Below are 12,383 nucleotides of genomic sequence, written 5' to 3' on the forward strand. Positions count from 1 at the left end.
GGCTCTGTCCCTCGCGAAAGTGAATCATGCATGCATGATGCGACCTTCGCAATCCACATTCGAGCATGCACATCTGAAGCAATGCGTCACCTGAAGACCGTCGAGAAGCACGCGCTCACCAGCGCTTGCTGAACGATTTGCTCTCGCTGACCGGTGATATTCTCAGGAATATTGGACATTTAGCAGTATGATTGCCCATAAATTTGGGATGGCGATGGTCGATGGGCTAGAGTCAAGTGGAGATCACACATCTATCTCGTCAACGACGGCAAAAGGGGCGGAGGTGATGGCTGCTACTGGTGATTCGCGAGAGAATTGGCAGTGGCAGAACGGCTTTCACTGGCAGAAATGGCGACAGTCTTCAGCTGCTGGTGGGCCATTCAGGATGAAGGATCTTTTTGTCGAGCGTCAGTAGATCGTCTTATATATTTCAGAAACCATTCATTCATTTCTATCAGGTATAACCACAATAACAGCTCACCAACAAGCCACTTAATTGAACGATGGTTCCTGATCTCATTCCAATGCATAGTCACCACATTCCAACATATACAAGACGGGGCCATGCATGCCTGCTACGTTCCCGGCCGCTCGATTTAGGAGAACTACGTGTCGCGCCGGGGCACCATACAATCATGTTTTATTCACACAGCTTCAATGGAACCTCAGATAATCCCAAGGCAGGAATGTATAATCCGCCAAGGTGTTTGTTCATCACAGCAAGACGCGTGGCTCCTCAGTCGATTAATAAGATACTTTGTAAGCCGAGCACTCCATTGGCAAACGGTCGGCCATGGTCGGGGCGGCGGGGATGAAAGTGGCTCAAATCGGGCCACAGCGCATACCTCAGATGAAATCACTGCGCCCCTCAGAGACTAACCAGCTCCGGAATCCGAGACAAGCTCCAAACAGGAAGATGGATGGCACACGCGAGTGGCTACACGTAATCGGACATGGGTATTCGATGGGTACGCTGATATTGACCAGAAGTTGAAAGTTTAGATAATTACCCGGGCGGTCTCTGACAATAAGGGTCAATTTAAATAATGTCAACTAGAGCCCCGACATGAGTCGACTTAAGACCATGACAGACGTCACAACAATGCAGCGGACGATCTTCAGCCTCAAACCGGTCTCACTCTTCAAAATTCGCCTAAATCCCTGCTCGAGACGGTTCTCTGCACATGAGACACCTGCGCGCGTCTCCACCAGCTGGAATCGACACAAAGCAGCAGCGGGCGGCGGGGGCAGGTGTGGAGGCGCCGGCCCGCCCCTTAGATACGAAGCCCAGGAAGACAGCAGATCGGTCGAACGGTCACCAGCTGGAGACCAGCTACCTCTCGCGGAGGACCACGACCGTCCCCGGAAGGCGAACGAGAGAGAAACGCCGGGAAAAGTCGGACGGCCGCCGCCGGACGGAGGAGAGAGACGGAGAAAACTGGCCTCTGAGCGACCGGCGAGCGGCGGCTCATCCGCGAGCAGGTCTGGAGACGGCCTCCACGCTACACCTGGCAGAAACTGCCCTCCGATCCGCTCCAGATGTACGGGACAGATAAATGACCGTCATTATTCAGGGCCGACTGGTGTGACCTGCCGATTTCGAACATAAGGAATGAAGCAAGCTGCGCCTAAAGCTGCGAGTTAATTTGATCCGATCTCTCTTTAATTTGCTCTACAGCTGAGATGAGGTGAAAACTTCTACCATTCAATAGTCCACAGGAGCACCCAGACGATACCATACACCTTCACTCCGCTGTACGAGAGGCCGTACCAACGACAGGTGCACCATTGACAACGTCACGTGAGCCGACTGCGTGACTAACCGCGCCACCCCGTACCTCCTGGGAGCCGGCTCTGCGGGCTCAGCCACCGCCCACGTCATCCGGCTAGCCCAGAGCCGAGCCGGAGCCATCGGCCGCTCGCCATCTTGGCTGAGGCGCGGCAGGCCTCCGGCGGCGGCGGCGGAGGTGCCTCTCAGATCGGTGCGCGTCACCCACCGGCGTCACCGGTACGACGTCATTAGAGATGCAGAGACGGTGCGCCGGGGCGCCGGGCAGTGGGACACCACCCGGTAAAAACACCGTCCCGGTGTCACGGAGGGCGCTGAGAAAGGTGTCCCGGGTAAACAGGTGCCATCAGTCGGGGTCGGAGGCGAGGGGAGGGGGAGGGGCCGCTGTTGTGTCACGCATAGCCAAAGGAGGCGTAGAAGGGAAAGGTGACGCCTGGTAATGCGTGCACTGCTCATAGTCAGTGTGTTAGTTCAAACTGAGTCAGACTTCAGTATCTACCTGTTCCGAAACGCAAAAGCTACCTATTCAATTGAGTGATTGTGATTGCCCACGCGATGACATCTTTGCAAGAAAATGGATGAAAGAACAGAGGAAAACCTGCCGTCGGATCAGTTAAAGCTCCCACAATACGTAAAGCTAGGAAGTCGTGCTCGATGACAAATGGAAGGAAAATGTCAATGTGAATCGATGAGACGCTCCTAAAAAATAAGCCACAGGAAAACGTGCAACAGCAAGTTTCACTACACAGCGAACACGACAATGCCGCATACCATTTTCAAGCAATCAAGACGGATCAGCCTCACCCCTACGGGTCGTCTCCAAATATTAGAGCGCTGATCTCCGCTCTCTCATTAGTTTTCTGGTCCTCTTTAAATGTGCTGCTGCTGGCCCATACACAACACGCTGAAGAACCAGTTGGTATACCTGACGACGACGATAAAAGCCTGGCTGTTGCCGTGGACTTTAGTCCGGCCCCGGCCAGCCCTGACCGGCTGAGGGGGCGAGGGGTCGCGCACGGGGGCGATTCGGCCCCGCGGTCAGCGCCTGTCACGCCTCACACCCCTGATCAGGGGCACCAGTGGACGGTGACAGCTGACCAAGGCCGAACACTGGACGACAGTGGGGGAGAGAACGCACCGGCGCGGAACCCACGCATCACCGGCGGACCGGTCACAGCTGAGGTCACCAGGGTCACGGAGGTCAGGCCAGGTCACGGCTGACCTGAAACTCACCGACCGGGACGGGATCTCCACGAGTCGCGACAGTCGTAAGCAACGGTCTGGAAACGGCGAGGTCGTCTAGCGCCGTGATTTCGGCACGTGAGCAGGGCCACCGTTGCCACTCCAGTGCACCGCCGCACGTCAGCCGAAGGAACAAAGGTAGGTCTATATCCGACGCCATGCATCCGGCAGAGCGAGCTCGGCATTCCCCAGACCGGATCGAGCGGTCTCAGTGACCGAGCCGACCGGATGATCCCAGTGACGTCACCAGAGAAGGAATATGACGTCACTACGAGTAGTCAAGCGCCTACAGGGTGTTTCACTAAAAGTGTCAAAAAGTAAATGCTTATTAAAGATATATAGAATATGCAAATCACGTGGCTGCGCACGTCACTTTGTTGCAAATTTTTGGACATTTATTGTTTGTCCATTTAAGATATATTTTACACTCATACGGAGCGAGGGCAGGAGGCCAAAGTTAGGTACGAGTCGTTTTTTTCCTTATGCAGAACAAGAACAGGTTATTTACACCGCAACAGGAGGGGTGAATTACTCTTACATTTGGTGCCATCAGAAACATTGAAACCGTACGCCGACTTTTCAGAAAACGTTTTACTCTCTCACCTCGTTACGTTCCAGATTATAAAAGTTTTAAGGGGCTTGTTGAGAGGTTTAAAAGTGTTCCTTCGATGCCGGTTTCAGTCCAAAAAAGGCGGGGTCGCCCCCACCTCTCGGCGGAAACCGTTGAGAAGGTCGGGGTCTTTTTGAGGGCCTTTGAAGATAACAAGAAGCTAATTCCAACATCAGAAATAGCCAAGGCCTTACAAGTTATTAAAATCAACCACTGTAACGGCTGTAGCCACCGGGAACTGACTGGACCAGAAGTTCTCGGACCGAGTAATCAGCTGCCTCACCGCCCGCCCCTGGCCAGCGCGAGGCCCCGATCTGCCATCGCTAGACTTCTGGTTTGTTCAGTGACTCAGTAGCTCTCGCAGAGCTGAGGAAGACTCAAGTCGCATCACTTCGGGAGCTGAAGAGCACAATTCAAGGTTTTGCCGACAGTCTGGACGCTGAAGATGAAAACGGGCTGTGAGGCATCTCCGGACACGTGCCGAAACGGTGCATCAAAAGAAGGGGCGGATATGTGGAATAGGTTTGAGTGACGGTGGTTTCATTTTTATATATTTAAATGTCCAACAATTGCGGATGAAATGATATGCAAATGTCCTTAGAAAACATTGTTATTAAGTGCATTATGACCTTTTACTTTTTGACACTTTTAGTGAAACACCCTGTACAAAGCATGGGGAGTGAGCTGAGGTAGCGGGGTGTGAAGAGGTAAGCTGAGAGTGAATCACCGTCTTGAAGATATTCGAGGAGTGAAGAATTCCATGGAGCCGAGGAAAGACCCATGGAGGGTAGGGGAGGCCGTGAGAGGTCAAGGAAGGCCAAGAGAAGATTGTCAGAGTCCCCGGGTGACACGGAGAGACACCTGAAGCTGAGAGAGGTCACTGCAGAGTCAATGAGGAACGCGAAAGGCTGGCGAGATTCGCAGAGATCTCGTCAGGTCGGGAAAGGCCAGGGGAGGTCGGAAAACATCCCAGGAGGCTGTGAGTGAGGGAGTCAATGAATGCCCGAGGGCGGAGCCGTGACGACGCAAGCCCGCAGCGGAACTGCGGCTCGTCATGGCTCCGGCGCGGCCACCTTTCAGTTTGACACGGCCGTGCTCCAAAGATATTGACTCCGTGACGGTCATTTCCATTTCCACAGAGCCCGCGTAGTCTGATGCGAAACCAGGCGGTAATGAGCTACCAAGGCCTCTGGGTAGCTCGCTTTCCTCGTGCCGCCGGGCGGGTCTGACCGGGTGGGGGTTCCCCACGCCGCGCCCTATCGGTGACCGCCGAGCGGGTCCCCACAGCTGTGACCTCTGTAGAGGTCAGCGTGACTGGCCTCTGTGACCGGACAGCAGGGGCAGCCAGGCAGAATCAGCAGCGGATCACCGCCCTCCGCTCACACCGTGTCGGTACTACTATTGATCAGGGAAGGGGATTAGTCCTACCTCCTGCTGACTTATGCATGCCGGCGGGGATGTCCGGTCAGAGGTGCACGGACACCCTGTCGGCGGCAGCACTCCAGTGTGATACTTAAGTGGACACGCAGCATCGCAGAATCGCAACTGTGCACCGCCGGATGTGACCCGTTGAGACCTCTCGGAGAGTGCCCCACAGCGGACCCACGGGTCACGGACGGGGCCGGATCGCGATCGGATGTAATGAGCTCCTGGTGACCGGTGCCGATGAAGTGACCTCGGTCACGCCATCTGAAAGTTCGTCGCTCGTTTTCAATTTCTGGTCATACGGAAACTGATATACGCGTTGTACGAGGAAAAAATGTGATTCGGTCGGTACCCATGGGAGTCTTCTTGGCTCCTGCGACCAAGACACGGCGAAGAAGACCGGCTACATAAATACCGGGCTCAATGCTCGACTAGATGCATACTCCGGATAAAGTGTAGGTAGTTAAGTTATCTCTATTGTTGTCAGTTGTTGCCATTGCCAAGGAGCTGAGCTTTGATCTTCGAAGTTGGAGCAATTACGAAAGATACATTATTAATTTAGATATCCCCCAAACTGTCGTATAGGCATGCGTCATTGCGAAGGCCGAGGGCGGCATGTCGATTACAATATAACATCTATAAAAAATGTTTAGATTGACTCGACTCGCGTTCTTTTCCTTTAGGACATAGGCATACCGACTAACCCCGAAAGAAATTGAAACACAATGAAGTACCTGCCCCGACCCAGCTCCAGTTCGTGCTGTCGCAACCAGCAAAAGAACCTCTGCTCGCCAACCCCTCAAATACTTCCAGCACGCACCAACCGTTCCACGACTTACCTATATCGGGTTCCGTCCAAAGAAAACGGAGCGCCTCTCAGCTCTCCGGCACAGCGTCCACTCACTACGGCGCTCTCTGAGAACTGCGGCGGCGGCGGCGGCAGCCGCGCAGCGGCGGCGCGCCCACGAATCGCCGCAGGGCAAATACCGCGCCGCCCAACTTGCGGTGGCCTCGGTGTAGGTGGCAGCACCGTACGGCCGTGTCCAAGTCGTGTCGGAGCTGACGGCCGAGGCCTGAGAGAGGTCGTAACATGTGCGCAGTCAGTTTTTTTATATTCCCGAAATGCAATCTAGTTAACATTCTCCGCACACCACTCGATTATTCGTAATTGAAAGGTCGAACTTCACCAGAGTCAAAATACAGCAGACAGCCGTGAACTATTTTAGCACTGAAGTGATATTTGTTTATTGCTTTGGTTTTGAAAAGGTGCATTGCAGCTCTTGATGTGCAGTTGTTCAAAATGTGCGCTATTCGATTCGTAGCCCGCGAAATCGCGTAAGATCCGGCTCGTAACTGCTGGGCCAAAGCAAGATGGGCTAAATGTGGGAGAAGCGAAAATTACGCCGTCAGAGACATCTAGCGAGGGTACAGCAGTGGCCTCTTGCGGACAAAATGTAATTTGAAAAGAAAAGTTTTTCATCAGGACGAAGGATTTGGCAAGTGGTACAAATCATTTCATTCGGATTAGCTACATACGATGATAGATCATTTATTTTGTTTTTATTTTAAGTATGTTAGTAGATATGCCATTGCTGTTGGTTTCTATCGGCCGAAAAGATGCAAAATGTTTCCACAAAATATTAGGGAAAAACTTCGGCTTAGGTAGAATACTGCATATGGTAGCTTCTCTTGATACACGTCCAGTTTATGCGGGCATATGTTACGAGCCTTTCCAGAACGGGAGTGGATATCGTGGAGGGGCTGCTGCCGAAAATATCGATTTTCGAAACATTTAAGTGGAAAAGATGTCCGAAGCTTCTGAAGAAATTGTGACGGAGACTTTGGAAGTTGTAGAGAACATTACTGAAGCGGTCAAGAATGGTACTGGCAAGGTTCCTGCCACTCCGGAGGGGATGGCGATAGCATATGGTAGTTTGGTTATTATGGCTCTGCTTCCAATTTTCTTCGGCTCGTTCCGATCAATCAAACATCATGCTGATCAGAAGGTAAGTAACTTGCATGTCAATCACAGCTTATCTCCACAGACTTGAGCAATGGGACACCAAAAGTGGTGTGTTGATGCTAATCATGTTTGCTTTGCTTGTGATGGTTTTGACAGTCCTGCTGTTTTTTTTTTAAATTGTTTCTTAATTAATTCAATTATTTACATTTCATTATGTCTGTACTATTTTTATTCCAGGAAAACTGTGAGAAGACTGGGGAGAAGCCAGAAAGGATGACTCAGAAGGATGCGGCGATGTTTCCCATCATTGCTAGCTGTGCATTGTTTGGAATTTACATTGTCTTTAAGGTAACTTTGATATCTGGTTTTCCTATTCTTGCTTGAAAATGCAAATATTAATAAAAATCCTACTTTATTTGGCTTCATCTGGGAATATAACTTCTGCTACAAAAATGTTATGCTAGATATGTCAGATGGTCTGGATAAGAGTTGTGGAAGGTGCAATATGTTGCATTTTATTTTTTCATAGGTTTTCAAATGTCCAATTCATTGTTTGTAACTTCCCTGACCAATGCTGCTCTTTTCCAGATTTTCAGCAAGGAGTACATCAACCTGCTGCTGACGGGCTATTTCTTCCTGCTGGGAGTGCTGGCCCTGACCCATCTGATCAGCACCCACGTCAGTCGACTGCTGCCCTCGTCTGTGCCGCTCATCCAGTACCACCTGAAGCTGACACAGGATGTTGGAGAGGATCTCATTGATTTCAAGTTTAGCACTCATGACCTGGTCAGCCTGGCCATTTCTACTGTGATTGGAGTGTGGTACTTGGTGAAGAAGGTGGGTCACTAATGATAATGTGACTTGGGGACTGTATTTTGATTGGGAACACTACAATTTATAAAGAAGGAGGAGATGTCACCTGGTTGTTTTGCTTGTTTTCAAGGCTCCTAAAATCGAATTCTTAAGCTAGTCATGACCATTGGGCACCTATCATGACAATGAGTCTGAATCCCTAACATGTTCAACAAGATGTAGTGCTACTGTAAGGATAAGAGCCTTCAGTGTTGTTGGGAATGCTAATGAACTCAAATTATTAAACAGCTTGAAACATGAAACGATTTCTGTAGGGGTTAGTGACCCCTTGACCTAGTTTGTCTTTGCATAGCAGGATCATTTAGGCATCACTTTGTGAAATAATTGATGTCATCAGTCATGCAAGGTCATTAATCACTTACATATGAAATGCTGATATATTTGGCTGTGACTGTACCAGTGTTGACCACTTTTAGACAATCGAATGATATTCGGTCGGAAAATTTATATCCTGGTCCCTGGAGCAACAGAGAAATTGACGATCTTTCAGCGCGTGCCACGTTCCGCGGTATGCTCACAAAGCGTCAGCATTATAGGTATTATAGGCCGCACTTCTCCGGACGAATGCTGGCTGAGAGGAGCAGATAAATGTGCGGCGAGTTTTGGGTGGGGAATCGACCCAGAAACGTGTTGGGCAAGAATCGCGAGTCAGATGGCAGTCTAACCTGCTCTCCGTTCACCCGCCCTACCGCAGCACTGGATCGCCAACAACATCTTCGGCCTGGCGTTCTCCGTCAACGGCGTGGAGATGCTGCACCTCAACAACGTGCTGACGGGCTGCATCCTGCTGGGTGGCCTGTTCATCTACGACATCTTCTGGGTGTTCGCCACCGACGTCATGGTCACCGTGGCACGCTCCTTCGAGGCGCCCATCAAAAGTACGTCACGAGGGGTGGTGGCCGGTCAGGGTCGCGGGAGGGTCATTGTGATGTTTGTAGAAGCTCCGCGGCTTTCGAAATATGTTTGGTAGCGGTTCGTTGAAGCGTCTGCGTTTGTAATGGTAGGTATTTTTTAATGAGTTCCCGAATAATATCTCACTTCACCATTCCTTCAGTCAAACATGAGAAAATCCCCGTTGTATGGCCGTGACTAAGAAACGTGTCATTGCTTCATTGGTCATGCTGACAGGTGGAGACGGCTCGTGCAGTCGCGGGGGGGGGCGGAGAGGGTCACTGGAAACTGGAAACTCCGGTCGGTGAATTCCCAGGAACTACGAGCCGACGGGAGTTATAACGCTGCACAGCTGGTGGGATTAGATATTGCATACATGTTGTAAACTGTTCAAAAATTATTGGTTTACAGGAATCTATTGTTTGTTTGAGTTATCGAAGAGTGTTATGACGCAGTCAACTTTCTGCAAGGTCGGCTTTATGTCTTCCTTTGCAAGGCTTGCCTCAAACGCGGCTATGACTCATGACTCAAGGTCATGGAACGGCGGAAGCTTTTCTGCGGTATTGTGCACTGCGTTTCGATAGCTGAGATTAGCTCCGTAAATGAGTCGTCCCAAAAGTCGAAACGGAAAACTCGTGCAGCATACAACAATATCGTTACACCTTCCGTTCAAAGTTAACCCCCGAATAGCGTACTTCACCTATGTTTGTTCAAGTGTGGTTGTTCCATGCCTATATTTTGTGACCTGTGGCTGCTGCCAACTAACCGTTGTCTCTGCGCGTTGCGTGTGCAGTCGTGTTCCCCCAGGACCTGCTGGAGAAGGGACTGGCCGCCGACAACTTTGCCATGCTCGGTCTGGGCGACATCGTCATCCCGGGCATCTTTATCGCCCTGCTGCTGAGATTTGACGTCAGGTGAGCGGTGGTGTGACGGCGTCTGACGCTGCCGTATCGAGCTGTCGGCCTGTTGGGAGTCGATAGATCGGGTGCTGTGACGTCAGATAGGCAGTGTGAGGAAAGTATTGAGAGAATGGAGACTGGAGAGGAACGTAGCTGAGTAATGACATTAGTAATACGCGATAACATTATCAATAACGCGAATTGCGATGGCATTGTCAATAATATTGCGATAACATTGCCAATACGATGAGCCACGAATGCGGTTTTGTTCCTCAGAAGACTGTCTTTGCTGCAGTGTCTGTCAAGGATGATAGATTATTCAGCTACGTCGAGGTTTTTCTGTAAGGGGTGCTTTAGTAATCTTTTACTTTGATCTTACCTAACGACATTTTCGCTTTTATTCTGTTTTCAGCCTGAAGCGCGGCTCTCAGGTGTACTTTTACCTGACGTTCGCGGCCTACTTTGCCGGCCTGATGACGACCATTTTCATCATGCACGTGTACAAGCACGCGCAGCCGGCGCTGCTGTACCTGGTGCCCGCCTGCCTGGGCACGCCGCTGCTGGCCGCGCTGGTTCGCGGTGACATCAAAACCATGTTCAAGTGAGTTTTAATGGGATGATTAGTAACCAGCCACTGGGTGGTCATTTTACTCTCTTTTTTTTTGTATGTGTGAGCCTTACGTTAATCGAATTCTCAACGGGCTGGCTGTTCATTTGGGAAGTGTCTTACCTGAACCTTAGGTAACCAACTCCGCTCTCATACTTAAACCGTTCGTGTCTCCCTCCTCCTTATTTTAGGTACGAGGACCACCCCGAGGAGCCGGAGACCGCCGACGACAAGAAGGCCGACGCTGCCGACACGAAAAAGACCGAGTGAGCGCCGTATTGCCGGGCCCGTCTACCGCTGCCGCTGCTGCCGCCGTCGCGGTCCTGACTGGAAAGCCGCGTTAATCTTCTCTCAGCACAGCGCCGGACGCTCTCTCGTCACGGGTTGGTGGGAGCGCAGCGGCTGCTCCTAACCGGTAGGGCATATACCGGTCTCAGACCTGCGGGAAAGTCTGGCGGTCCCGGCCACCGCCAGTCTGTCAGGCCGCAGACTCAGCCGGTCGGTAACCGCGCGGTGGTGGGGCCTCGACTCGGTGTGTGCGTTTGTCTTGCGCCTGTGTGCCGGTACGGATGGCGAGCTCAGGCGTCCTGTGCGGGCGGCTAACACCGGCGGATAGATCTTGAGTTCGAGCACAAACGTGTCGCAGCTATGTGATCGCTGAGGGCGTCGGTGGGGGCGCAGAGAGGTCCTGAGGCCACCCGCCTGGCCGCGGGGCGGCCCGGGACGGTCACTGCCGCTCACCGCTGCGGCCCGTCCCCTCAGCTCGCCCGGGTCGCTGGGAAGGGTAGCGACGGTGGGACATTCCAGGGGCACGGCTCTCGGCTCTGGCGATCCACGTCCCTGCGATAGGAAATTCTAGTGTTCCGCTAATGAATGGGTTCTGTTTTGGTCTGGTCATTTTAGTGTTTTCTTACGGCCTTAGGTTGTTATGTGTCTTCAAAGGTTGTTTTCCTCGCAAGAGGCCCTTTTTCTTCGAAATCCGATGTGCTCGTACGTTTCTGCTAACCTGACAGTCTGTTCTGCTATGCGACTGCTGGACTTCCAGGTGGCACGTCTGCTGGCTTATCACTGGCTGTTTTAGATGTCGGCATAAATCTTCCGTTCTTCATAATGCACCAGCCACTAGCCGTCTGCCCGAACACTTTTTTACGGAAGTAGCTGGTGCTTTGCAGGGTGAGGGTTTGTGGTGTTGGCGTCAGTGTATTTGTTTATATCGTTGTTTGTTGAGCCCATTGCCATCGTAAATTGTGTGCGTTATTTATATATGAGCTACAACTTGTGGAACATTATTTTTTAACAGAATATACTGTTGGCTCCATGCATCGTTTTCTTGGCAACGGTTATTCAATAACAATAGGTGTGAAATCCAGATTTGACGAACGGCTCTCGATTTTATTTTATAGCATTGAAAGTGTTTAAGGAAGATTGCGTGTTTTTTTTCAATCAACCTTGAAATAGTTTGCAAAAATTGGGGCTGCCGTTTGTAGCCAATTTTTGGCCCGTTTGAACCAAACTTTCACGATGAGTGGATTGAAAGTGGCTGCCAAGGGTGGCTACTGACAAGCAAAATTTTTCAACCAAAGCAAAACAATGATTTTCCTCATAATGCGAAACGTAATCAAAGATTCATACCGTAAAAACGTTAAAAAAGTATTCAAAATGATAATTATATACGGGCTACGTAGCTGGAAAAGGGCATGCATTCTCCTAAAATCTACGGGCAGCATATAGCATCAGGGTAACAATTACTTTAGTGGTCACAATCTAGTCATGTCTCGGATGCGCAGCTTATATATTTACTTTTATTCAAGTGTATTCTAAAATTTAAATGATGTTATTGACGTCATAGGTATTGTTCAAGAGCTGCTTTGAATTTTGCTGTCAGCTTCAGAAAACTATTCTTGAAAGTAATATGTTGTATTGAATAAGAGAAATATAGCCTTTTTATGATAAATTTCGTGTCTTATCATTATGCTTATCACAAGGGCGGCGCCACCGTGGGGGCAGTGGGGGCAGACTGCCCCCACTGACAGGAGGTCGTGGGGGCAAGACTATGTTTTTGCCCCCACAAAATTTGGCTGATG

General features: G+C 50.7%; 2 protein-coding genes across 4 annotated transcripts in view; one reads left to right on the forward strand and one right to left on the reverse strand.

The window, feature by feature from the left end:
• Positions 1-6,054, reverse strand: part of LOC122371048 — a 56,986-nt gene extending 50,932 nt beyond the window's left edge. For all 3 annotated transcript variants that reach the window (XM_043347118.1, XM_043347108.1, XM_043347127.1), the window contains exon 1: positions 5,906-6,054. The gene's annotated coding sequence lies outside the window, so the exon portion shown is untranslated. The remainder of the gene's footprint in view (positions 1-5,905) is intronic.
• A 706-nt stretch (positions 6,055-6,760) lies between these two features.
• LOC122371091 (minor histocompatibility antigen H13-like) lies at positions 6,761-11,617 on the forward strand. The gene is made up of 7 exons (XM_043347183.1): positions 6,761-7,072; positions 7,267-7,377; positions 7,618-7,866; positions 8,597-8,780; positions 9,587-9,707; positions 10,105-10,293; positions 10,491-11,617. The coding sequence occupies exons 1-7, from the start codon at positions 6,872-6,874 to the stop codon at positions 10,567-10,569; spliced, it is 1,134 nt and encodes a 377-aa protein (XP_043203118.1). The 5' UTR covers positions 6,761-6,871; the 3' UTR covers positions 10,570-11,617.
• The last annotated feature ends 766 nt before the right edge of the window (positions 11,618-12,383 follow it).

The sequence above is a fragment of the Amphibalanus amphitrite genome, unplaced genomic scaffold (genome assembly GCF_019059575.1).
Source record: "Amphibalanus amphitrite isolate SeventyFive unplaced genomic scaffold, NRLGWU_Aamphi_draft 000035F_arrow, whole genome shotgun sequence".
Lineage (NCBI taxonomy): Eukaryota > Metazoa > Arthropoda > Thecostraca > Balanomorpha > Balanidae > Amphibalanus > Amphibalanus amphitrite.

What these genes read in the sequence shown, in the direction of transcription:
- LOC122371091 (XM_043347183.1), top strand. Translation starts at nt 6,872, where the DNA reads ATGTCCGAAGCTTCTGAAGAAATTGTGACGGAGACTTTGGAAGTTGTA. An exon ending in TGTGGTACTTGGTGAAGAAG is followed by an intron (nt 7,867 to 8,596) that starts GTGGGTCACTAA and finishes GCCCTACCGCAG; the next exon opens with CACTGGATCGCCAACAACAT. An exon ending in CTGCTGAGATTTGACGTCAG is followed by an intron (nt 9,708 to 10,104) that starts GTGAGCGGTGGT and finishes TTCTGTTTTCAG; the next exon opens with CCTGAAGCGCGGCTCTCAGG.